This window comes from Rhinolophus sinicus, chromosome 2, assembly GCF_057876585.1.
Source record: "Rhinolophus sinicus isolate RSI-liver-muscle chromosome 2, RSI-T2T, whole genome shotgun sequence".
In the NCBI taxonomy this organism is placed as follows: domain Eukaryota; kingdom Metazoa; phylum Chordata; class Mammalia; order Chiroptera; family Rhinolophidae; genus Rhinolophus; species Rhinolophus sinicus.
In genome coordinates, this window is record NC_142502.1 from 84,116,822 (window position 1) to 84,143,861 (window position 27,040).

At 36.7% G+C, this 27,040-nt stretch overlaps 2 protein-coding genes across 5 annotated transcripts in view; both read right to left on the reverse strand.

The window, feature by feature from the left end:
• Nucleotides 1-295: 295 nt before the first annotated feature.
• On the reverse strand, nt 296-11,971 carry BAG2 (BAG cochaperone 2). Of its 2 annotated transcripts, XM_074333137.2 has the most exons (4): nt 11,117-11,971; nt 6,954-7,008; nt 3,957-4,066; nt 296-1,452 (listed from the first exon to the last, which is right to left on the reverse strand). In XM_074333137.2, exons 1-4 carry the CDS (start codon nt 11,673-11,675, stop codon nt 1,040-1,042), a joined length of 1,137 nt encoding a protein of 378 aa, XP_074189238.2. In that variant the 5' UTR covers nt 11,676-11,971; the 3' UTR covers nt 296-1,039. The 2 variants fall into 2 exon arrangements, with proteins under 2 accessions (XP_074189238.2, XP_019590217.1); XM_019734658.3 differs by lacking the exon at nt 6,954-7,008 and having other exon boundaries at nt 11,117-11,378.
• Nucleotides 11,972-13,499: 1,528 nt separating this feature from the next.
• Nucleotides 13,500-27,040, reverse strand: part of ZNF451 (zinc finger protein 451) — a 72,000-nt gene continuing 58,459 nt past the window's right edge. For 2 of the 3 annotated variants that reach the window (XM_019734653.3, XM_019734654.3), the window contains one exon: nt 13,500-15,228. In XM_019734653.3, coding sequence (XP_019590212.1) covers nt 15,182-15,228 — 47 coding nt within the window. In that variant the 3' untranslated portion in view covers nt 13,500-15,181. The remainder of the gene's footprint in view (nt 15,229-27,040) is intronic. The other variant, XR_016020300.1, reaches the window with a different exon arrangement.

A 27,040-nucleotide genomic window follows, 5' to 3' on the forward strand; every position in this document is an offset into this window, starting at 1 on the left:
AATGCTAGAGAGCTTTCAGTGAAATAGCTACATTTTAATTATTGAAGACAGTATAAATTGATATACCTCTTATACAAAAAAAAAAAAGGAACTATGTCAGGCTATGAAAATGTATATACCCTTTGACCAAGTAAATCTCACTGCTGGGAATTTACACCAAAAAAATCAAAAACCAAAGGGGGAAAAAGATCTATATACATAAATATGCTGCAGTAATAGCAACAAATTAGGAATCAACCTAAATGTCCAGTTAGGGAATGGGTTGGTCAGAGGTTTTTAAGTTGACAATTCAGCAGACTTTATAGTAGCATTTAATTATTTTTTTAAAAAGCAAGTTACAACATTGTATTTATACAATGATTAAAATTTTAGAGAAATGATGCTTTTGGGAAAAGATGAAAATATATATAGTTGTTCACAGTGGAAAAATCAGGTGTCTGTTTTCTCATTTTGTCATGTTTTCATACATCAAGAAATACATTCACATTATGAGACGCGTAAATCTTCTAAGTCCAAATAATTTGGTACAGATAACTAAAAAAACCTGCTGAATGAAAGAGAATGTAGGGAAAGGATCTTACTGTGATTCCTTTCATCCCGCTAAGCACATTGCTTGGCTAACACTAGTTGTGTAAGGGTATGTGCTGCTTAAGGTAAAGAATTTCTAGTCAACCAGATGCCCTATGTGCCCAGGTGTTTCCATGCCTGACAAGGTCCAGGAAAGAAACGTGACGCCTTTGCCCCTCACTGAGAACTTCCTTCCCCCACATATGAAGTATTTATCCACATAATAGTAAAAAATATTTCCATATTAGGTGCTAGATCCTAGTACAAGACAATTCAATCCAAAAATTTCTAGCAATTAAAATATCTCTACTTTTGTTACTCATAAAACTGATGACACTGGAATATTTTCATCATCTGAAACAACTTTCAGTATCAAATGAGTGGTTACGCCTAACATAAAGAACTAGATAATACTTAAAATAGTGTTTATCATTTTTATGTCATTATTTGTAAGTGCTCTCAGGTTTCAACACTAATTAAATCTGCTTTCAGCATTTTGTTGCAGAGTTTTGGAACCAGCTCCTTTAGAATGCTCTAACAGCTTGATGGCCTTGTCAGAGTTTTCAATATTTCTAAGCAGAGTCTCTAATCTTCTCTTAATTTTCTTCTGATCTTCAAGTGCACAGCCAATTACTATGGATTGAAACTTCTGGTCAACTGGCCCAGGTGGCACCTCAGACAAACACGCACCATACAGTGACATTAAATGACTCTTGGCATTTGCCAAGTCATCCAGAAACTTACTGACCACCTCATCGATAATCCTGGTGGCATGCTTTAGGGATTCTTGCTGCTGAGGGTTTCTGATTGTTTCTACTGAAACTTCAACAGTGAGGGTTCGTCCCATCAAACGGTTTGCAGTCAAATTTAATTCTTCTCTTTCTCCTAAACATAAGAGTTTGAAATATCAATCAATATGAGACATAAACTTGTCTATGTTGAAGGGGTTCAGAACAGGCCTCCCCAAGATGTGCCACTTTGGCATGTGAAATATTTTGAACAATTGAGACCCTGCAGCCTCACAAGAAACTTTTACCTGTTCCTTAAAGAATTTAAAGTAGGGGTCTTGCTCATAATAAGCATTATTACCAGAGATTGCTTTTTATAACCTATCCACAGGGCAAAGCAAACTTCTAATTACTGAACATCTGCTTTTATTATCCTACAAATCTCCCTCCTCCCCTCTGAAGCCCCAGGTGCCTCGTCTCATTCCTTAGTTCACACTGTTATACACACCTCATTTAACCTTTCTGTCTCTAAACCTCTTATGTATGTGGGGTCTCTGACTCTTTCATGTATGTGGGGTTCCCATATGTACGTGTGTAATTTGATTATTTTTCTCTTGTTAATCTGTCTCATGTCAATTTAATTATTGGACCAGCTGAAAGAATCTATAAAGACAGAAAATGTCTTCCTCCCTCAACAATGTCAAGAACAGTAAGGCATTCATTTGTGGCTATATCTATTTTCTGTAATCACCTCTGCTATGAATTGTTTAAGGGTAAAACTTCAAACTCTAGTATATTAGATTAACTGATATGGGGCAGCCTGTTAGCTCCTTTGGGTAGAGTGTGGTGCTGATAACACCAAGGTTGCCGGTTCCATCCCCACATTCGCCACTGTGAGCCGCGCCCTCCACAACTAGACTGAAACCACTACTTGACTTGGAGCTGATGGGTCCTGGAAAAACACACTTAAAATAAATTAAAAAAAAAAACAGTTAAAAAAAAACGATTAACTGATGGAGTGTATTAGATTACAGAGAGAGGCTGTTGAATACCTTTCCCTGAAAGTCTTCATACATGGGATATCAGATGACTTCTCTAGTTGTCATGTTTGCAAAAGTTTGGGCAGGTATACATTTGTAACTGGGATGGAGATCGAGTCTTAACACAGAGTGAATAGTGAGCGTAACTAGGGTTTTGTGCTGGTTCGAGATCCTGGATCTCTCCATAAGGATGTACATTAGAAGAGAAAAAATAGTTTCCCTCTGTCTTTGCGAGTGTTTGTCTGAGAACCCCTGTCGTAAAAGACAGATTAACAAGAAAAATCAGAAGTTTATTAGTGTGTATATCTCACACATACATGAGAAACTGAGTAACTCTCTGAGATGGCCTGAGATATCACCTTAAATACTATCTTCAGCTAAAGACAAAAGAAAGATGTTGGGAAGAGAGGGAAGCCAGTTATGGGAGGTGAGGAAAAGCACAGTAAACAAGGGGAAGACTTCAGTACAGTAGGTGCCTTCTCCATTGTTGAGTTTCTTGTGATTTACTGTCCTGTCTTCCTGGTACGGAGAGGGAGACACCCTTACAAATGGAAATTTACTTTATAAATGTAAATTTCCCTTACAAAAGGGTAAGGTCTACTTTGTTTTCAGAACTTCTGTGTTTGCAGTTTCTCAAAAATAATCAGCAAAATAATCCTTATGCCCGAGGCATATTTGGGGGTGGCATATTCTGCATGTTTGTCAGAAAACAATGCCCCAATTTTGACTGAGAAAAACATAGCCATGACAGCGGAGAAAAAGCTGGCCTCCAAAGTAGGCAATGACTTCAGCCCCTCCAGACACATGTAAGATGGCCAGTGGTTGAAGACGACCAGCACAGAGGCAATTATGGGAAAAGGGGCTCTGTCACCATTTCATTCCTTATATGAAAAAGTCAGCAATCTCCTCTTTGTCCTGTTCTGCCCCGTCCTTCCTAATTCATGGGTCTGTGTCTGGATAGTGAAGAACAGACCAGATCCTGACCTGGCTGTGGTCTGCCGTTAGACACACACTTCCCGCACCAGCTACCTGGCCCACTGGGTTGCCCTGTGAAGCACCAAAGGAGCTAAAGTAGGAAGCCCATTGCCAATGAAAGAAAATCACAAGTGGTCTGTTCCTCCATGGGCAGTCATGCTTTTCACATGAAAAGGCTAGCACATTGTTACATTCATGGGGTTTTACTGGGTCTATGACTTATTTTCTCTGCATTTCCCCCCCTTCCTCTCTTTAAGTTACACATCAGTTCATCTCCTTTTGTCTTTACTCCTTTGCTTCCAATTTCATCTCTTCCCTCTGCTTTTACATCTACATTCCAGTAACTTCTGTAGAACTGAAGTTAGGAGTGTGAACCTGAGGTCAATACTTGGCCTCACTGCTTGGGACCCGCTCTTCTGCCAAAGGAGCTTTTCCCTACCACTCGCAGCCATGGACTTAGGGTAGAGAGTACAAGGGAAAAAAGATCTCTGGGTAACTGACAGCTGCAGCTGCTGCCCTCTGTGCACATTAAATGCTGAAACCTAGAGTACTCATACCACACGTCAAGCAAAAATTGACCCACACTTATTGTAAACCCCTTAAAGGGCGTAAAAGACGAGCCCCCATCTGTGGCAACAGCTCTCACCGTCGCTGATCTGCCTCATGTCCTGGCTATTTTGGATACTGTGGATCATTTCTAGGAGGATTTCTTTCTCTTGCTCAACAGCACTTGCTGCTTCTCTCAAAGCTTCCACCCTGCATAAATTGGGAAAACACAACAGTTACTGTATGGAAGGTTAGTTTTCCTCATCTCACTATCATTCAATCCAACTCGAAAGATTAGGAACACTTTTCAAAAAGTCTTTATTCCCTTTTATTTTTCATTCTTTCAGTTTTCTATTCTTTTTTATTCCACTTACCCCACTCCCATTTTCCTCCCTGCTCACAGGGCAGTCATTCTATATACTGTTTATTTGTTCTTACAAAATATGTATTTATCTATTCATCTTTTTCAATTTACTTGTATCTCATTGTTTCTTTTTTTCACTCAGCATTATTTTATTAAGAACCATCCAGGTTCCTAGATGTACATCTAATCAGTAGCTTCTAGTTGCATAAGACTCCGCGTGTATACCCACCTGACTTCACCTCCTCTCCCAGCGGAGACACTACGTTGTTCCCCAGCTATTCATCACCACAAACAACATTTCAGTGACTATGTGTCCCCTTAGAGACCTGAATGAGAATCTCCTTAGGATAGATCCCAAGACCCTCAGTCGGACTCAGTTCTAGGACTGCTCTCTAGAACGGCTGTACCAGGCCATAGCACAGGAGTCCCTGTATCCCCACAAACCAACAAATACTCCGCATCTTCCAATTTTCTACTTGTTGCCAGTCTAGTAAGTGTACAATGATATGTCAGTATTTAATTTGCATTTATTTCATGAATAATTTTGCAAATCTCTTTGTATCCTTGTTAGCCTGTTCATAGCCTTTGCCTATTTTGGTTTTTCTCTTTTGAACAGGTGTTACTGTCCTCTTGTTGGTTTGCATACTGAGGGTATTAACCCCTTGTTGGGTACAGACAATGCAACCATCTTCTCCCATCCTATCATATATAAACTTTGGGATATCCTTTGCTCGTGTACTTACCACACACACATGAACACACCCAGTCACTAAAGAACTAGGCTGTGATATCGTGAGAGCAAGAGAAATATCCTCGACATGTAAAGTGCTCTGTTTCCAGTATACTCTCTTGCTATATATTACACTGCAACTACATAAGTTGCCAGCTTTTCCAAAATAAATAGTGACAGACCTATCCCCTGGATTCAGATGGTCTTAGAAACATGAGATCACCGAAGATCTAATCCTGATTGCTGCCTTCAGTGGGAAGGAACAGCTTCACCAATGTTTTAGCATCGGTCCATTACATATATGACTTTTCCCCAACAGTCACCCGCCTGTTATACTCCAAAATAACAACGGATAGGCAGCAGAGTCACGTGGTCTCTTTATTCATCAAGATACTAAATATATGTTGGATTTTGTGTTTATTAGAGGCAGTAAAAGAAAAGAGCTGGTAAGGACCTTATGTGACAAATTTGGCTAGAAAACACAATAAAAAATAATAATCTGTAAAATAGTAACAATACAGTGTCAGGCCGTCTTCCAGCACCATTCATTATGTACTTTACATTTTACATTGGCAAACTCTCAGATAAACTAGGGCCAAGTACATATGAAAGAGATTGAGTTGGTACTAATATGAAATATTTATGCTAAAAACACAAACCATGACTCTAGTGTTTAAATGACACAGATGAACCATGTGATTGGTAAATGAGAAGATGCTGAAAGAAGAGATTAATTTTTCAATACTCGAGTTTGAATTCAAATGTAAGATGATAAAAAACTGAATCTTAAATTCTAAAAAGGAAGGTTTCATTTACAATAATTAAATTACAATAGTAGGTTCATGGAGTTGTTAACAAAAAATGGTTTAAAAGGAGACACTCTAGGAAAAATATAATCTGTCATATGAGTAAGTATTTTGTCATTCAATGAGACCAAATATGGAGGAAATTAGATGTAACTTCTAAGTTTTGGGTTTTTTTCCCACAAGGCTAGGAAGTGAGGGCATGTTCCCTATGAAAAAAAGATTTCAATTTTTATAGAACTTCTTATATATGTTTTTACGTACACTTTTTTCATATCATAGCAAAGGTAAATGGTCATTCTTCAGAACCAACGGTTTTTTTGTTTTGTTTTGTTTTGCATCCTTGACCTTTCATTTACTAGTCCCTCTTCTACAACATTCTTTATCCCTAACCCTTGTCTACTGGGTGATCCTTTTTGAAAACCCAATCCTTTTGGCAGGAACTGTTCCTTGATAACTTCCCCCTTCCTCTTCCTTGAGGCAATCAATAACTTGGCATTGTACATCTGCCTAGTGTATGGACTACATCATATTTAAAATGTTTTCTTTTAAAAAGCTGAACCTAGATCTCTACTTAACATGTTTAAGTAATATTAGTACTGTTTATCAGCCATTGGTATTCTTAACTTCAACTCACATACAATCTTTTAGTCTACAACTTGTCCATTAGTTTCACTGTGAGCCATTAAATCTTCGAATATCCCGTTCCCCATTCCATTGTTTTCTTCTGGAACACAGGATAGACAAGCGTTGAGCCATCTCACTTTATCCTTCAAACATCATTTGAAAACACTTTTCTTGGTGGGGAGGGGCAATTCTGCTTTTATTAACAGATCCTGGAAGCAGCTACAAGTCCAAATTGGGAAAGAACTTAGCCGCACATCAAGGCTGGCCTGGGCTGTGCTCCTGGCAAACTCTCTGCATGAACTCACAACTAAGCCGGCTGTAACAAAAATAAATTACAGTCAGAATACTCCCATGCAGACAAAACGGAAGGCACTCATCCTCAGCTAGTCCTCAGCCTCGGGCACCTCACAAACCTCTGCAGCCTAGGTATCAAAGGACAAATTGTTGGGAGACTTAGGAGAGGCCCCACAGTGATTTCACCAGACTGTGGCTTCTACTGCACCAGCTGACAGTGCACAGTGTAAACTGCAGTGGCTTTTCAGTCCAGCCGTTCAAACCAGCGCTGCCACTTACTTGCTGTGTGACCTCGAGTAGTTACTTAAACTCTCCTCGCCTTCATCTTCCTCATCTATGAAACAGGGATAATGAGATGGTGGTTGTGATTGAAGGAAGCAAAGCAGGCAAAGAATTGAACACAATGACTGTCAACATCGACTAAAAATATTATACATCTATATGAGTTAATACGTGTAACATGTCCAGAATTGGTGGTGGCAAACGTTAACTTCATATTTATTCTATACATACCATTAGGGACTCAGGCTTATCAATCACAAGCATTTGTGCTCTCATAAAAAAGAGGTAAAATGGAAAATGCTCCTATCATGGATTTATTTGAAAGAAATAATTTCTAAAACAGGTTCTTAAAATCATAGTCCTGTCTCTTATTCAATACTCTTGTATCAAAAGGATACAACAGTGCTTACCTATATTTTAGGCACTGTAAGATTTGAAGGCTTTTCCTAATCATAACCAAAATATTAAATTACATTCACCATTGAGACCCTTTGGTGTAAACGTGGGACTGGTGTTTAGTGTTAATAGCTACTCATCAGTAGTGTGGCCTTAGGCAAGCCACACGGTCCCTCTGGACCTCAGCTCCTTCATTTCTAAAAGAGATAACATCTTCCTTCTTCCTACCTCAAAGGATTGTGTAAGCTTCAAAGGACAATGTTTATGAAAAGTGCTCTTTTAAATTACAGGCTGTTATACAATATTAACTATGACGCCATCTTGTTTTATGATTCCTGGGACATTGGCACACCCTAAGAAACTTTAAGCAACAGGAAGCTTTCAGCCAGCCACGTGATCCCCATCACCCCCTACCCCAACCCTTCAGCCCCTGGCTGGGAAGTAAGCCATTGCAAATGGCTGCTAAGAGGGGGAGGGAGCCACAATACGATCAGTTGGGGCAAATCTGTGAACAGCCAATCTCCCGTTCAGTCATTTTCCCCCCATTGCCATTCTCCACAACCTATGTCCCATCTTCGTTACCATCCAGAGCCTTCTAGGAGCCACTCAATACCTGGAACTCAGTGGGTTTTCAATATTTACTAAATTAAACACCAATTTGAAATGAACTTTCACTTCTTCTTTTAAAATCATATATACATCCATATACTATCCCATTTTAAATATGACATATTTAACATTATGAAAATTCAACAATAAAGTATTAAGCTCTATGCCCAGTCTTCCTGGGTTCTAGCCATGTGATATTGGACAACTCATTTAACTTACTAACCCTCAATTTCTCATCAAGAAAATGGAAGTAATAATAACTTCCACGAAGGCATGGGGACTGGCATATAGTCAGTGTCATTAAATGAATAAATGTGGACATGTATTATTTATAAATTACGATAACTGCTAAAAAGTAACAATGATAAGGTGTTTTGAGCCACTGATGAATGCAAAAATCAGACATCATTCAGAATTGGTTAATGAAAACCAGGAGATCTAAAGGAATCATCTTTTTAGCAGGAATCAAAACAGACTAGTGTTACGGTAATATGTTAGAAAACAAATGGCATTTCTTTAACAATTTGTAGAATGCTGCCAAACATCTTAAAGCATTTTAAACATCATGTACACCTGTTCAAACTCAATGACACAATGCATTTAGCATAATTCTGTTTTCAGTTTCATATAGAAAAAGTTTCTACCAAAATTGACAAAATCAGTACTGAAAAGGAACTGTAAATGCAAGCCTCTAAGTCTAAACTACAGTGGTACCTCGGTTTTCGAACATAATCCACGAGTTCTGAAATGTTCGAAAACAGCCGACAGCTAGGCCTCAAGATCTTGCACTCAGCGGAAGCCGTGTGACATGTTCGACTTCTGAGTTGTGATAAAAAACCGAAGCATTTACTTCCGGGTTTACAGCGTTCATAAACCAAAATGTTCGTCAACGGAGACATTGGAAAACCGAGGTAACACTGTACTTAATACACTGCTTTATTAATCATCCTTAATATGAAATTAACAGTTTTCTAGTTTTTAACAGTGTAGTGCTTTGTGACACTGTCCCTTACTCTAGTTTTCAATAGTGTAGTTCTCTGCTACAGTATCCATGTGGTTTCAAATAAACTTCAGTGGATGGGCATTCGCATTTTTCTCTATTTTTACTTACTTTCTGAAACAGTTCCTTAGTTTTTCAGTCAATATTATTAATACTTACTTTTTTTTTAATTAAAGTTTATTGGGGTGACAATTGTTAGTCAAGTTACATAGATTTCAGCTGTACAATTCTGTAATACATCATCCATATATCACATTGCGTGTTCACCACCCAGAGTCAGTTCTCCTTCCATCACCATATATTTGATCCCTTTTACCCTCATCTACCACTTCCTTCCCTCTATATTACTTAAAGGAAGCAAAGCTTACAAAAGTTTAAAATTAGGAGACAAGTCCTTAAAATGAACATATTAATCAGTCTTTCCTCCTGAGCTCAAGGGTTAAAAACATTGTATTTTAATAACCTGTACACAGTAATCAGAATTTACTTTATATTAATCAATATTAAAATATAATAATACTCAAAACCAGAGGCTTTTAGAGATGAAAACCTGACTGCTTTTGTACCTATCACACACAAATTATTCAAGTCTGAGGACAATGACTCAGCTTGAAGACGGAGGGGCAACACCCTCACTCCTTTAAAGAAAAATCCTTTCTTTCTGATTAGGGGAGAGAGACACCGAAATGGTTGAGAACATGCCCTCAAAGTTCTAAAGACCTGGGGACATGTGTGTGTTGCTTGTTATGCTTTTATATAAAAATAAATATTCTTCAGAGGGACAATACATAGCTGAGGGCACTGATCTCTAGTTTTGCTCCACTTTCTCTAGGGGGTGGGGAGTTGATGTAAAAATATTAATGTTAAAAGTAATGGGGAAACATTACTTTTCTCTCATTCCATTTCTCTCTCTGAGCAGAATCCAGAATGTGGTTTTGGCTCATGTTTGTCTAACAGCTGCCATCCATGAAATCATTGTGGGTGGAATTTCTCATATTCTGACTTCTTTCTTGTGGTAGTAATAAGAATAAGTGCCTCATTTGCTAAGATATACTGTGGTTATTAATCCACTTCCTTGGAAAATAGACATCTCTTCTTGTTTTGCTATATTAATCGATGGAGATACAGACAGTGCAATGCTTCTTAAAATTTCTGGCTCACATACTCCTTTGCTCACCCAGAACCTGGAGAAAATTATGAAAGAAAATTCTGTGTAGTTTCTGGGAGTTGTGGGTGCGTTTGTAAGATTTTCATTTAACTACATCTGCACACAATTTACACAGTAACTTTAGTGACACAAAAGTTTACAGGAAGTACATAAAAGTTTTCATACACTGTTAAAGGAAAAACAGTACTTCCAAAATTTAACATAAACTATTTAGAAATTCTATACAAGCCTACCACTATGTTAATCATTTACTAAAATCTTAATCAGTTAAGAGGGAAAAACTGACTATCTTATGCTTTCAGGCCAATGACTAGCACTTTCAAGATGTCAGCACAGTGTCTACTATGTAAGGAGACTAAAGTTAGAGCTGAATACAGTACGTGGGGTTATAGGGAAAAGGGAAGCTGCGGTGTCTTTATTCCACAAAGTACGCAGCTATCCTTCACCCAGCAGCCCATTTGTCCTACTCCTCTCTAATCCTTACTATCAGATGGATTCCTATATTTTTACTTTTTTTTTTTTGCTCTGAAGTGTTCTGGAGCAAAGAAACTGATCAGTCACATAGGGGACCGCTAAACCACTGCTTCTCTTAAAAATGCATAATAGGAAAGTAAGTTAGAAACATTTGGGAAGACCATATACCGGCACACAGAAGGTTCTAGAAGTTCTGTAGACTCGGAGTGTCACTGTCCCTAATCTCAAATGACGTCACTGAACTTTTATCTTTCCTTATTTTTCTCCGCGCCCAAACGTTCAGGTCTGTCAAGGAACATGTGGCCGCCAATAACGCGCTCACAGATTTTGCTTAAGTCGAATGCGTTTCCTCTCAAGCGAGGAAAGGAAAATCCACCAAGAAAACAAAACTGCACCATCTCCATAGAAAACAAGTCCCAAGCAAGCAGCTCCCTTGCTGCAGCCTGCCCGGGGGCTGTGCCCGCGCCGCCCCGCCGCGCACGGCCCCGGCCAGCGAACCCGCCGCCGCCTCACCTGAGCTCCAGCTGGTCCAGGCTCTCCAGCAGGCGGCTTGAGCGGTCGGCCATGGAGGAGGAGCGGCAGAAGCGCCCCTCGTTGGCTTTCGCGTTGATCTTCGCTTGAGCCATCTGAGCCTCTGAGGCGGGGCGGCCGAGAGGTCACCGGGCTCTCCGGTGGCTGGGAGTGGAGAGCTCCCGCGGCCGCAGGCGTCGCCGTCACCGCGCGGGGCGCCCGCCTCCCTCTGACGCCCGCGGGGGGCGGCCCGACCGGACGCCAACACCGCCGCTGCCGCGTGGCCAAACAAGGACAGGCGCGCCGCGCGCCCGCGGGGCTCGGGGGCTGCAGAGCCCGCTAGGGGCAGCTGCCGCGGCTGCGGGAGGGCACTAGCTGTCACCGGGGCTCCAGGACGGGCCCGTAGGGTCAGGGGGCCTGAGGAGCAAAACCGGGCGGCCTCTGAGACACCTGGAAGGACGGACGCACCAGGAGGAGGCCCTACCGTGATCCGCGCGGGTCCTTCTCTGCGGACCCTGGAACCGAAACCGATGCGGAGGATCACAAAACGCCCCGCCCTCATCCCCGCCACCCCTACCTCCGTGAGGCCTCGGTTCTCTGTGCACCCCCCCCCCCCCCAAACCACCTCCCTACACGCTAAGGGACCTAACGGTAAGCTGTGGATGTATTACTCGGTGAAGGCTTCGCTTAATTTCTCCCAGCCCCCGTAATTCACAGGAAAAAACAAAAACGTTATTAAGTCCATGGATATGTGGAGAAAAGGTCCCTTTGTGGAAAGAAGGCATTTAAGAACATTTCCTCATCAGTCCATACTTGCTTGACCTGCCCTGTTACCACTTTCCAGAAATGAGGATAGCCTGGTAACACCACTGAAGGTATAAGGGGAAAAAGAAAAAGTGACCTCATCTTTCTCTTTCCAGCTGGATGTAGGAAGCAAGGGAATTTATAATACTTCATTTCTACCCATTCTAACAAAGGAATTTTTAATGAGTTTTTTCCTATTAAAAATGATTTCGGTTGGAATTTGGGTGAATTTGGTATGAAGGCCATTTCATACCCAATTTATGTAAATCTGTCAAGAATGTAAAGATGCAATAGGTCACTAGGTCAGATATAAAGGTCAGTAAAAGCGGGGTAGAGCTGGGAGTACAAAGATTTATATACTTAAAACCGGTGATTTGCTCCCATCTCATAGCTATGCTTCATATTGTGAGGATGAAAATGAACAAGGAACATAAAATGATAGATAACAGTTTAAAGCTGAATCACAACCTTTAATCTGAGATCAAAGCCATTTAAATACTTGAACAGAGGTGAGGCCCTTCAATCTGGATCCCAATTCCCTCTAAACTCAAGCTAAACACTAATACACTATTGGTGTAGGGGATTACTTGACCTCATTAAATATATTTTGTTATATCATGACACATACTTGGAATCTGAAGACATTTTATGGTTTAAAAGTCTATCAAGTAATTTTAGAATCATCCTAGACTCTTTTTTTCCCTTATATATTAGACCCAATCTGTAAGTAAATCCCGTCAGCTCTACCTTCAGATTGTGTCCAAATTCGTCCCCACAATTCCACTGCCACCACTCTGGTCCCAGCCACCATCAATTCTCACCTGGATCGTACTGCAATATCCTCCTGTCTGGTCTTCCTGCATTTACTCTTGCCTCTCATATATATTCTCAATATAGTTTACTGTGATCCTTTTAAATAAGGCAGATCACACCACTTATTCTCAGAAAACTAATTTCAGGCTCATTTGGCTCAAATGGCTCATTTCAGAGTAAAAGCCAAGGACCATAGAAAGGCCTCAGCATCTTCACCTATTACTCTCTTAGCTCATACTAGCATTCCTGCTTTTTCATGGGTATATCAAGCTGACCTCTAGACCTTTTCACCCTCCATCTGGCACTCTCTTCCTCATACATATTTGCTCATTCAGGTCTTTGCTCAAGTTCACCTGGTCAGGATCCTTCCTGACCACCCTATTAAAAATAGCAAGCCCTCTGCCCGCCACACTTTTCTTCCCTTCCCTATTTTCCTTCATGACATATCACCATTGGGTATACGTACTTATTATCTATGATAACACTATCCAAACTCCTCTCTCCCAAAGTGTGCTCCATAGAGGAGCAATGAGGGCTTTGTTTTGCTCACTGGTGTATCTCAAGTGCTTAGAGCAGTCACTGGCACATGGTAAGTACTCAATAAATATTTTGAGTGCGTGAATGAGTGAATAAATGAATGATGTAAGGAAAAGATAGGATCTTTGTCAATGTTAGAGACATTTACTTTGGTAATTTAGTAATCCACATAACTTTAATGTCACCCAATGATTACATCTCCCTTGTATCTTAATTAAATTCAAATTATGAAGTAATTTAAAAATGATTTTTAATGACCTAACAAGTAGAAATACAATCAGTGACAATTATTAATTAAAACAACCCAATTATCTTTTTTTAAGGGTCATGATGAAAAGATTCAGTTACACTCTACCAGCAAAAGCTTCTTAATAGAGCTCAGTATACATCACATATGTATGTGGCACCTCTGGCAGAGAAATATTGGTTCCTCTCCCCCATGTCTGTTTAATCACATTTCTTTCTGGAATGTCCTTTCTCCTCACTATTGAGCAAGCTCCTGTGGATGTCTTTAATGTCTGATTCAGTGACTACCTCTTAAAGCCCTGCTTGATCACTTTAACATACAAATTAAAAGCACAATGTGGTCATTTGGAAAAATAATTGGTGAATTCTCACTCTACAATGTCAACTTAAAAAAAATGCAAGCAGGTACATTGACCTGACATCTTAAGAAACAAAAACACAAACTGATTTCTAATGTGTATTGAAAAGATTATACTAATAAAAAAACAGCAATGCTATTTCACAATAAAACATGTAATTGCAGAGAAAGAACAAAATTCTAGTCATGATTCTTAAAAAAATTATATTTATAGAAAATTTTAAGTTTGGTAATTACTATTCAAAATTTTTAGGGATGACATTTCTGGTCAATAACATGAAGCGTATACACAAATATAGTATGACAAGCCCTTCTTAGTCTTCCAGTTATGTAATATTTTATTTTTCACAATGGGGCCTCAACATTTAAAAATTAAATATGTAACACCAAATATAGAAACCTGACAACAACTTAATGAATAACTAAAAGGAAGATACTTTTATATGAAATAAAAATTTTAAAGGGTTAAGGAAGATTATTCCTGAGTAAGACTTGAACATTATTTTTTAAAGATTATGTTTACACAAATATATAAAAAAGGACTAATTATTAAAAATAATTCTATGCAAATATTTTGACACCATTCCCTTTAAACAGTAGGTAAATATAAGTCACATAAAAGTCTAAGCAGGTAAAATGAATAGAAAAGGTTTCTTTATACTTATATTAAAGAAATTAGAGTGTTCTTTTTTATTCTAGCAATGTGCAGCTCTAATTAAAGCAGGGAAAAACATCCGAGTGAAATCCACAAAGAACATTGCTGGTAAAACTTTTAATCTATTTCTATGATCAGTTTTCATTACTCTCTTTTAATAATCACAAAGGTCTCAAAGGTATTCTATATATTAGTATCACATGAGAAGCAGAATTTAAGAAAATCTAAGCTTTGAAGGCTTTATTTATATTCATTTTCATTCCTAAAAAAAATAAACTAGAATCATCTGTACAGTACAAATAAAGAACTAATGCTATTTGGGAAACATAAACAATAGTTGAGAGCTTTTGTATTTTTTAATTCTTTTAACTTACATATATGAATTTAAAGTTGACTGGTAAATTAATACCTATATTGGAATACATGATTTACATTTGCATTGACATGTATTCTATTCCTCTACATATTCGCAAAACAGCACAAAAATACAAAGCAAATATCAAAATTTGAACATGAAAAATTAAAAGAAGCATGTTTTCAAACACATCTGTACATCTGTACTAGTCGAATTCTGGCCCCCTTAGAAAACAAACTCAAGAATTCATTATCCTGAGTCTCTTCAAGGCTACTTGATGTTGTGTGGTAATATCTTTAATTACATTTCCTCAAGGCTTCTTCTAATAGCTTCTTCTAATTCCACATCTGCATTAAAAAACAGAATTTTAATATTTAGGGCAGAAAACTAAGAAATGTGCTTTATGTAAGTCTCATCAATTACATGTCTTTTTAAAAAGCAAAGGAAAATCAAAATGGAGAAACAGGATAACTTGGCAGTTTCTCCATAATAAAATTTGAATATTTCAAAACAAGGAAATCTGGGTATAATCTTAGACTGAATTATAACATATATGAACATAATGTGCTAAGGAACTTGCGAGTTATTTCCATTTAGGGACGTAGAAAGTCAATAAACTTCTAGAATCACTGATAGGTAATCACTAAATTCAACATTAAAAAAAACCTATGCACTTATTTCCAAAAAGACGTGAGGTAATGCACATAAAACTTTAAAAACAGAAACAGAAAAGCAAAACCATGAAAATGCAAAATCTCACAGGCTATTAAAATTTTAGTTTTAAGCTTTCTAGCATCTAAGGCAAGATTGAAACTCATGGCTATATAATATCTTCTGAGAAGCATGTATTACATACACATACGCATTCATTTAACAAATATTTATTGAATGCCCATTGTATATCAGGCACAGAAATACAATAGTGAACACGACATTCTTGGGTTCACGTCTTTCTCCATTTCTTCTCTAAGAATGATACTGAAGCCCAGGAGGTCATGGAATTAAGTTCAATTTCTTGGCCTTCACTAGCTTCTTACACCAGATTTATCTCATCCCATTTAGTCTACAGTCTCTCAGAGCCTACTTAGTTCATAGGACCAGTGATCCCTCTACGATGCAATTGTACCTTCCTATGAGCTGGGGCACTGGTGCTATGTTGTCTGTAATCTAAAATACTACAACCTAGTATACATTGTATGTTAAGTTAAAGCTAGATTCTAGGGCTGTGAATTGTCCTAAGATGAATTCAAAGGGATGAAGTATAAAGAAAAGCCAAGACACTTAGCAAAGAATAAGGTGACAAGATGAAAAAGTATTATAAAGTTCCAGTCATTTAGACTATGGCACTAGTGCAAGAATAGATGAATAGACCAAAGGAACAGCATAGAAATCTCAGACCCATGCATATGTGGCAACTTGATTTAGGTCAAAGGTGGCACCAAAGCATGGTGGGAAAAGATGGTCTTTTTAATTTAGTAAATGGTGTTGGGTCAAAAACATTCAAACAACATTATGGAAAAGAATGGTAATTTGGAATATATTAAAATTACTTTTATTCATCAAAAGACACCATTAAAATGAGTAAAAAGGCAAGCTGTAGAATGGGAGAAAATATTGCAATACATGGAACTTGTACCCAGAAAGAAGTAAAAGATTTTAACCCAGAAAAATCTATAAAAAGATGATCTAAAAATGTCAAGAAATTTGAAAAGGCATCGACACAAGAGTGTCAAAATGGTCAATGAGTATTACTTATCAGAACAATGTAAATTAAAACCACAAAGAAGTACCAGTACATACCCATCACTGGCTAAAATTAAAAAGACTAAATAATTTCAATGATTAGTAAAGATGTGCATCAATGGGAACTCATATATACCTACTGTAATGAAAGAAATTGGAACAACCACTTTAGAAAAACAATTTGGCATTAGCTACTAAAGTTGAACATAAGCAACTCCTAGGTATACATTCCCAGAAATGTGGACTTATGTGCACCAAGACATGTATGAGAATGTTCATAAAAGAACATTACCTGTAATAGCCAAAAAGTACAAACCAAACATCTACAATGATAAATGAATTGTGATATACACATGAAGTAGAATATTATACAGGTATTGGAAATGAACAAATCAAAACTACCTGCTAACTGCTGGATGAATCTTATAGAACAAGGCTGACTGAAAGCATCCAGACACAAAAGACTACAGATCATGCCTGTGCTGTCCAATGGAAATGACACTGACCATGTCCAATATGATGGACACTGACTATATGTGGCTATTTATATTTAAATTAATTTAAAGAAAATTTAAGATTCAGTTCCATAGTCAAGCCATATTTCAAGTGCTTAGTAGCCAATGTAATATTAGCAACCATACTGCTGCAGATATCGAACATTTTCATCATCAAGAAAAGTCGACTGGACAGTGATGGTCTATATGATCCCATTTAGATAAAGTTCAAAATCAAGTATCTCTAAACTAGTGTTTTAAAACTTGAGAGTGATTACTAACCTTTGGGAAGGAGTGCAGGGGAAGTGATTGGAAGAGGGAATGAAGGGGACACTTCTAGGGTACTGGTTGTTACGGGTTAAATTGTGTTCCCCCAAAAGCTATGTCTTAACCCCTGGTACCTGTGAATGTCACCTAAATTGGAAACAGGGTCTTTGCAGGTGTAATCAAGTTAATACGAGGTCATTAGAATGAGCCCCAATCTAGTATGTCTGGTGTCCTTATAGGAACAAAACACCACGTGAAGACAGATACACACAGGGATGGCCACATGATGACAGAGGAAGATTGGTGTGATGCATCTACATGCCAAGGAATTCCTACAGTTGCCAGTAACAACCAGAAGCCAGGAGAGGGACCATAGCCCTACCAACAGCTTGTTTTTAGATGTGTAACATCTAGAACTGAGAATAAATTTATGTTGTTTTAAGCCACCTAGTTTGTAGTACTTAGTTATGACAGCCCTAGGAAATTAACACATTAGAGATGTTCTGTTTTTTTAACCTGAGGGATGTTTGTCTGCTTTGTGAGACGTTTTGTACAATTTTTGTGTACATTATACTATACATATACACATATATGGAATCAAAATAATGGAGAATATCATCATGTTAAGTCCCAGGGAGAGGATCAGAATTGAAGTATTGTAGAGTCCTTTTATTGTTGCATAGAGGCTGACAACATGTAGGTATACTTCAGTCTTTAAGTTACATATACTGGGGGTGCCAAAAAAATGTATACACATGACCTGTATTCATCTTTTGTTGTCAGTATATATTGAGTATTAAAATTTTAATAGTTTTTTCCTTTCTTAAAATGTGTATACATTTTTTTGGCACCCTCTGTATATGTGCTAAAAAGCCAAGGTAAGCACAAGAGTGGAAACAAACTATGTAACTTACAAACCAATAAAAAAAAAGAGGCAGCTAAGAATGAAATAGCAGCAATAAACACAAAAATATCAGTATCTACAGTGAACTTATATGAATTAAACTTTCCAGTTAAAAGACTAGATAAAAGACTAGATAAAAACAAAAATCAACTTAATGGTTCCACTTCCATAGTAAAATAGCTGATATTGGATTAATCTTGCCATTGATAACAATTATAAACTATTTTAAGGCACTACAAAGCAACAAAAATCAGGTAGAAACACAACAGAAGCTGATCATTGAAATGAATTGCACAGGGTTAAATTTGTAACTTTATGGGTTGTTTTTTTGTTTTTCTTTTTGTCCTAGGGCATCCCTCAATCCTTGTGGAACAAGATGGCATAACTTCACCCAGAAAGCCAAACTCTTTGTGGCTTGAGGAGTCAAAGAAGGAATCTGGGTCTGTCAGAGAAGCTGGAGTGGGGCCGGGAGGGTCGGGGAGGGAGCAGCAGAAAGAGGGGGATCCCAGCAGAAATGAGAAAGCGACAGACAGGAGATCCTCCTAATCTGCAAATCCTGGTTGACTTCTCAACTGTGCACCTACAGAATAGGATCAAAAAGATTCTCAGTGAAAACCAACAGTTGAAAAGCTAAAAGAAGTAAGTGATTTTAGCAACTGCCTGCTATGGCAAAGGCAGAGTTTGGAGTTTGAGTCTCTGCAAGAGAAAAAAGAAACATCCCTCAGATGAAGATAACAGAATCCAGAGAATCTGTAATATACATCCACAATATCCAGTATACATCAAAAATCACTTGACTTGCAAAGAAACAAGAAATGTGACCCACAGTTAAGAGAAAAAGCAGTCAACAGAGACTAATCTTCAAGATAATCAAGCTGTGGGATTAGCAGAAAAAGATTTTTAAAGTGTTATTTTCAAGGACTTAAGGTTGAATGCATAGGAAATCTCAACAGAGAAATGAAAACTATATATATATATATATATATATATATATATATATATATATATATATATATATATATATATAAATTAAACAGAAATTCTAGAACTGAAATTCTAGAACTGAAATACAGTATTGGAAATGGAAAATTCACCAAGTGAGTTTAACATTGGAGGTGGTAGAAAAGAAATCAATAAACTTGAAGGTTGAACAATGGAAAGTATCCAATATAAAGAACAGAGAGCAAAGAGATTGGAAGAAAATGAACAAATGTGTGGACAAAATTAAGCTGCCTAACACATGTGTAATTAGAGTTCCACAAGAAAAGGAGACAGACAACGAGGTAAAAAACTGTGGAAAAATGACTGAAATTTCTAAAATTGTGGGAAACCTACAAACTTACAGATAGAAAAAGCTAAGAAAACCCCAAGCAGAATAAATACAAAGATAACTACATCTACAGACATTATCCCAAACTGCTAAAATCCAAGGACAAAGAAGAAATGTTGAAAGCAGCAAGCAAGAGGGGAAAAAATGACATATTATATATACGGGAAAAATATTGCAAATTATGGTGACTTATCATGACAAACAATGGAGGCCAGAATGACATCTTTAAAGTATTGAAGGGAAAAATATTCGTCTATCAGCATCCTAAAGCCAGAGAAAATATCCTGCAAAATTAAAGGAAAAATAAATATGTTTTCATATAAACAAAACCAGGATATTCATCACTAGCAAAACTGCATTACATATAACGAAAGGAAATTCTTTAGGCTAAAGAAAAATGAAACCAGACGAAACCTCTAATCTACTGGAGAGAATGTAGGTCAATGGAACTATAACTATGTGGGTAAACAAAAAGGTCATATAATTCTTATTCTCTTTCTTTAAAATTCACAGTACTGTTTAAAGTGAAAAATAACAATTTCCCATAGAGTTGATAAGACATGTAGATGTACTACAAAGACAAATGTAGCATAAAGAATTAGGGACAGAAGGTAAACCGACCTACAGTATTGGAAGGTTTCTACGTTTTAGATAGAGTATAGTAGCACTCAGTATAAAAGCAAAAAATACATACTGTAATCTTTATAGCAACCATAAAAATTAATGCAAAGGGCCAAAAAGCCCATAGATAAATTAAAATAATAAACAAATAATTTATAAAAATTATATTTTATATATAAAATTATTATATATAAATATATATTATAAATATAATCCGAAAGAAGGCAAGAAAGGAGGAAATAAGAGGCAAAAAAGAGGGGACAAAGAGAAAACAAAATGGCAGACAGAAATACAACCATGTAAGAAATTACATTAAATGTTAATAGACTAAGCAAGCCATTATTAAAGAGTAGAGATTGTTAGAGTAATCAAAAAGATCAAACTTTATAACAGATATACTTTTAATATAAAGACACAAATAGATAAAAAATAAAAGGATGGAAAAATATATGCCATATAAACATTAAGCATAAAAGGCTTGAGTGGCTATATTAATATCAGATTTCATAAAAGGTATTACCAAAGATAAAGAACATTTCATAATATAAATAGGTCAGTTCTTTAGGAAAACAGATCAGAAATATATATGCAACAAAAAACAGAACATCAAAATGCAAAGGTATAAACAGAACTGAAGAGAAAAAAATAACTCCACAATCACTGATGAAGAGTTGATCGTCTCTAATGCAGTAATAGACCAACTAGATAAAAAATCAGTTAAGGATAAAAAAGATCTGATATCATCAACTACCTTGATCTAATTGACATTTACAAAGCATTTTATACAATAAACACAAAAAACACAATTTTTTCAAGTGCATATGGAATGTTCACTAAGATAGTGGTCACACATTGGGCCATAAAATAAGTCTTAATACATTTCAAAAGATTTAAATTTTACAGAGTATATTCTCTTACTACAACATGATTAAATTAAAAATGAATGATATGACACTTAAATATTTGGAAATTAAACAATATACTTCTTAAAGAGCCAATAAGTCAAATAAGTAAATACAGGAAAATTAGAAAATATTTCAAACTGATAGCAAAAATACAAGACATGAAAATTTGTGGGGCACTGCAAAACTAGGAGAAGACTGACAAAATACAGTCTACGGGCCAAATCCAGTCCATTGATAATTTATGTAAATAGTTTTATTGGATATATCCACACTCATTGTTTCATAAATTGTGTATGGCTGCTTTCATGCCACAACAGCAAAGTAATTGTAACAGAGACCACAGGACCCACAAAGCCTAAAATAGTTACTACCTGGTGTTTTACAGAAAAGGCTTGCTGACCCTGGAGAGAAATATATACCTTCAAATGTTTATATTAAGAAACAAAGTTTTAAGTCAACAATCTCTGTGTCAAATTAAACCCAAAGTAGAAGGAAGTAATCAAACAAGAGCAGAAATCACTGAAGGTAAAAGCAGACTAAAAAGAGAGAAATTATTAGCTAAAACCTCATTCTTTGAAAAGATGAAATAAACGGATTAAATTTTAGTTAGACTGATGAAGGAGAGAAAACAAAAATTACCAATAGTAGGAACAAATAAGGAAGTATCAGAGATCCTACAGGAAAAAAAAAAAAAAAAAAAAAAAAAAAAAAAAAAAAATATATATATATATATATATATATATATATATATATATATAATAGAATATTATTATGAACAACTTTACACTGGTACATTTGACAATTTAGGTAAAATGGACAAATTTCTTGAAAAATACAATTCTGCAAAATTGACACAAAATGAAACAAAATCTGAACACACATATATATTAAAGAAAATGAATTTATTATGAAAAGACTTCCAAGAAAGAAAGCTCCAGGTCAAGATATTTTTACCAGTGAATTCTATGAAACATTTAAAGAAGAAATAAAATCAGTCTTGGATTAAGTTCAGTACAGTGGCAGTTCCAAACACCCATCTTTCTAGAAACACTGAAACACAAGCAGAAACCATTAGAAACAACTTTGTCAAAAGTCTGGAAAACAACCAAAGGTTCACAGCAACCAAGTAAACACTGAATCAAGAAAAAGACAACATAAAAATAGTAGGAAAGCTTTGTGGTATTTTTACTTGCTTTTCCCACCATGTCCCTGACTTGGCAGCAGTCTTGACAGCAACTCATATTCCTATTGTACCCTGGTCCCTGGTTCCAGATGGAGCACCGAAGTATTTACTCAAAAATTATTGTATTTGTATTCTAATCTGTGTAGAGGCTACCTGAAGGATTGATACAAGGCGTCCGTTCATCTCTGTTTTGCCTAGTTCAGAACCCACTTAAGGCAAAAAGCAGCAGGCATTGCTCACCAACATTGTAAGATGAACAAAAAACCCACAGCCTAGGGCAAAAGATTATGGTTGAGACTGCCTAATATCTAGGAGGAAAAGCCATTAAGAGAATTTCTTCAAGAAATTAGGGCATTCAAAAGCACTTATGTGTACTGGGAAATTTAGGAAGCCAGCAGATGCCCAGTACAGGATGCATGCTCAAAAAATTCCTGAGCAGACCCAAACCTTTCACCACTAGCTGAGTTGTACACTCAGTGCAAGCCTGGCTAAATGCTGGAGGGCCCCAGTACAGAGCCAATCTGTAAAGATTGGGGGAGGAAGGTTTTTTAAGTTTCTGGTATTCAAGGAAGTCTTTGTCAAAACTCTAACTGAACAGAAGCTAAAGGGACAGAGACTTCAGTGACCAGACATGACAAGGAATACTGTCTTTGCAAAACCAGTTGAGAAAAGTAATTAAACAGTCAACTGCAGCCTTCAACAATCAAAAACAGCAAACTCAGGACTACATAAAATCTGATTTCCAGAAGTACTACATTATATGAATTGCATGTATAGTTTTCAACAACAATAAAAACACAAAGAATACAAAGAAACAGGAAAGTATGGCCCATTCAAAGGGGGAAAACTGTTCCTGAGGAAGCATAGACACTGGGCTTACTAGAAAAAGACTTTAAACCAAATGTCTTAAATATGTTCTAAGAGGTAAAGTAAACCATGAACAAAGAACTGAAGGATAGTAGGAAAACAAAATATGAACAAAATGAGAATATTAAAAAAGAAAAATTAAGGAAAACCACCAAATAGAAATTTTGGAGCTGAAAAGTACAACTAAAATGAAAACTTGATTACAGGAGTTTAACAAATTTAAGCAGAAAGAAAAAAGAATCGGCAAACTTGAAGATGGGACAATTTATCCAGTTTGAAGAACAGAAAGAAAAATGAAGGAAAGTAAGTAAAGCCTTAGGGACCTGTGGGGTACCATCAAATGGACTAAGATACACATTATGGGAGTCCCAGAAGGAGAAGAAAAGGGCAGAAAGAATATTTGAAGAAATAATGGCTGAAAATGTCCCAAATTTGAAAGATATAAATTTACACATTCAAGAAGCTCAACAAACTCCAAGCAGGAGAAACTCAGAGATTCATTGAGACACATTATAGTCAAATTGTCAAAAGCCAAAAACAACAAAAACACGAAGAGAGAAGCAACTTCTCACACATAAAAGATCCTCAATAAGAGAATAATCATAATGTTATTTCTTATCAAAAACCATGGAGGCCAGAAATCAGTGAGATAACATATTTAATGTGCTGAAAGGAAAGAAAACTGTCAATATCCAGCAACACTATTCTTAAAGAATAGAGGAGAAATTAAAACATTCCCAGATAAACAAAAGGTAAGGAAGTTTGTTACTAGAAGATCTGCCCTACAAGAAATGTTAAAGGGAAGCTTTCAGGTTGAAATGAAAAAAACATTAGACATTAACTCAAAGTTATATGAAGAACACTTGTGGGAAGTATGTCTTTGTTTTTCTTTTATATGGCTAAGTCTATGTTTGTCTTACTCTCCTTTGTCTCTGCCTTCATTTCATTCTCTGAAAGAGAGATAATTATGGCAGAATAAGAAAGAACCCAGTTTAACAGGAGTTAAAAGACCTATATATGAATCATGGCACAATCATTTTGAGGCTGTAAATATCAAGGCAAATTAATGTTTACAGGACTAAGTTTTTATGCAAAATGAAGAGAATATTCTAGCTTTCACAAGTTAAGATTAAGAGCAGTTTTTAAAGTATTAAATTTTTCATAAACATTAACTGAATTAAAAAATGAGCACACTAGTCTCTTGTCCTTTCTTTGTTCTTTAAACTGGCCACAATATGGAGTTTTACTGTTATAATATTAATAATTATATTAATGACTGCTGTTAATTGAAGGAACTCTAAGGCAAATTGCTGACATTTACAGAAAGATGGTCTTGCATTGGCAACCATCCACATAATGCTGTCTCTTTTCCAGTGATTTGAGTCAGAATATCTCTGTTAACTCAGCATACCTCTAGAGCAGACCTCAGATGCAGGTAACAGTGAATAATGATAATAATAATGATCATAATCACAACAGCAGCAGCAACCAATACATACACTGCTTACCATGTGCCAGGTTATTCTAGTAAAGGAGGTATACCAGTATTCCCATTTTCACAATGAGGAAATTGACACACAGTGAAGTTAAATGACTTGCCCAATATTACATAACTTATAAACAGCAGAGCTGAGCAGGCTGAATCCAAAGTCTACACTCTTCACCACTACACTACATGGACTCTAGTTCCCGCCTGGTATACAAAATAGGTTATATAGGATCTTTATGATTGGCCTCTGTACACAGAGTCTGATAATGGTCTATAGAGAAACACAAAGATAAGACAAATCATGGCAGGGGGTGGGGTGGGGGGAAGCCAGACAGATAAGGGACTCTACCTTTCCCCAAGGTGAAAAAGCCACATATAAATATATCCTGACTTTCACCACCATTGGTCAGGCATTTACAGTGTTATGCTGGGAAGGGAAGGAAGGAGGAGACTTAAGAAGTTATTTAAACTTTTTTGAGTTTTGCTATCAGGTCTGGAATAGAACATCACTTTGCTTTCATGGTGCAGGGTCAACAAAATCACCCAACATTCTCCCAGCCAAATGGCTTCTGTCTTAATTTCCCATATCCAATTACAGAAAGATGGGTCTTGGTAACTCTAACATGCTTTAAGTTTGTTATAAGTTTATTTCATTCAATAAACAGTCATTTAATGCCCAACACTGTGTTAGACACTGTTGAAGTTAAAGATAAATAAAACATGATCCTACTCCTTGAGGAGCTCATAGTCGAGTGGAGATGAGAGATGCAGACAAGTTTTTTTTTAAAACCACTTGGTATGGTATACAGAGAGCCTAGAGGAGGCAGTGGTTAGCTCTCTCTAAAGATGAAAAATCTCAGAGAGGCATTTACCATACAAAATTGCCTACAAAAAATGGCAATTTTGTAGGCAAAATATGATTCAACCTAAGAAACGATATTTGAGCTAGTTCTTATTGGGTAAAAACGAGGAGAAAACAAAAGAGTATTAGAGGGAAGTGCAGAGGAGACCAGATTCCTTAACTTATATGGAACACTGTGTTTCTCATTCTTATTTTATATAAAGCATCAGGAAATGAAAGAACACACACACATAACACTTCTTTGATTTTTCTTGGAATTAAAACATTATGTCCATACCTCCTAAGACAACGACTTTAAAGTACCTGTTCTTGAATCCTTTAACAGTAATCCTTTTTCCAAAACTAAAGGATCACAAAAGTGTAAAACTTCTCCAAATATCCAAACCATAAAATGCATTATTACATAGATAATAAAATGCTAGAAATTCTGGTACATATTTAGTTATACACATCTCAGATTTCCTGGGCTAGCTAGGAACCCACAAAACTGTGAAGGCTTCCCAAGTGTGGTTATTTTAAAGTTATAATTTTGTCTGGCATTTTCCATGGGATTACTCATGGGTGGCAAATAAAGGTTGCAAAGTCTGAATTACTTAGATGCTCAATGGTGTTTACCTTTTAGTGACTTTGATAAACAACTTAGCTGGCAGTTTTTGTTTCAAAATCACAAAAGTTCTTTTATTTATTTAACTTATTATGTGGCTGCAAAGCACTGAACTAGATCCTGAAAGACCATGTTGGGAAAAACAAGTTGGTCAAAAAAATTGTTTCCAATCAGGCTGTAGAGTTACTGCCAACTTTGTTTAACCAATAAATGCTGGCTATCGGAGAGAAAGATTAGAGTTTTTACTTTATTGAATGGATAAATCAATTCCACTGCTAGACTCAAATTCCCAAACTCCTAATAGCATAAAGCTCTAGTATGCTCTTAGTCAAACTAATGGCATTATATGAAAGATCAAGCAAATGCACAGAAAACAAATCAACTAGGTCATTCTGTTTATATTTGTTTAGCCGCATTTCCCTCCCTACTCTCTGTTTTCCGCATTCCCATTCTCAAATCTCCGACAACAAATACTATATTGGAATATATATTATGACTCTTACTGTTCTCCTTTATGTCAAAGGTGCCAATGTAATGATGTCAACTTCTTCACTGCATAACTTTTAATATTCTTAATTTAATACTACTCAAAATAAATAAAAATTAAGAAACCAAAATCTTCTCCTAGCCCAGGGGTTAGCAGACTTTTTCTGCAAAGGTTCAGAAAATAATTATCGTAGGCTTGAGGAGGTGGAAGAGTCCGTACTGTGTGTCACAATTACTCAACCTTGTTTCTGTTAATGTGAAAGCAACAGCACAGTCAATACTTAAACAAGAGTGTGGCTATATTCTAATAAAACTATTTACAAAGCCAGGTGATGGACTAAATTTGGTCCAAGGGCCATAACTGGCTGATTCCTGATCTAGCCTCCTAAACTAGTATTATCTGT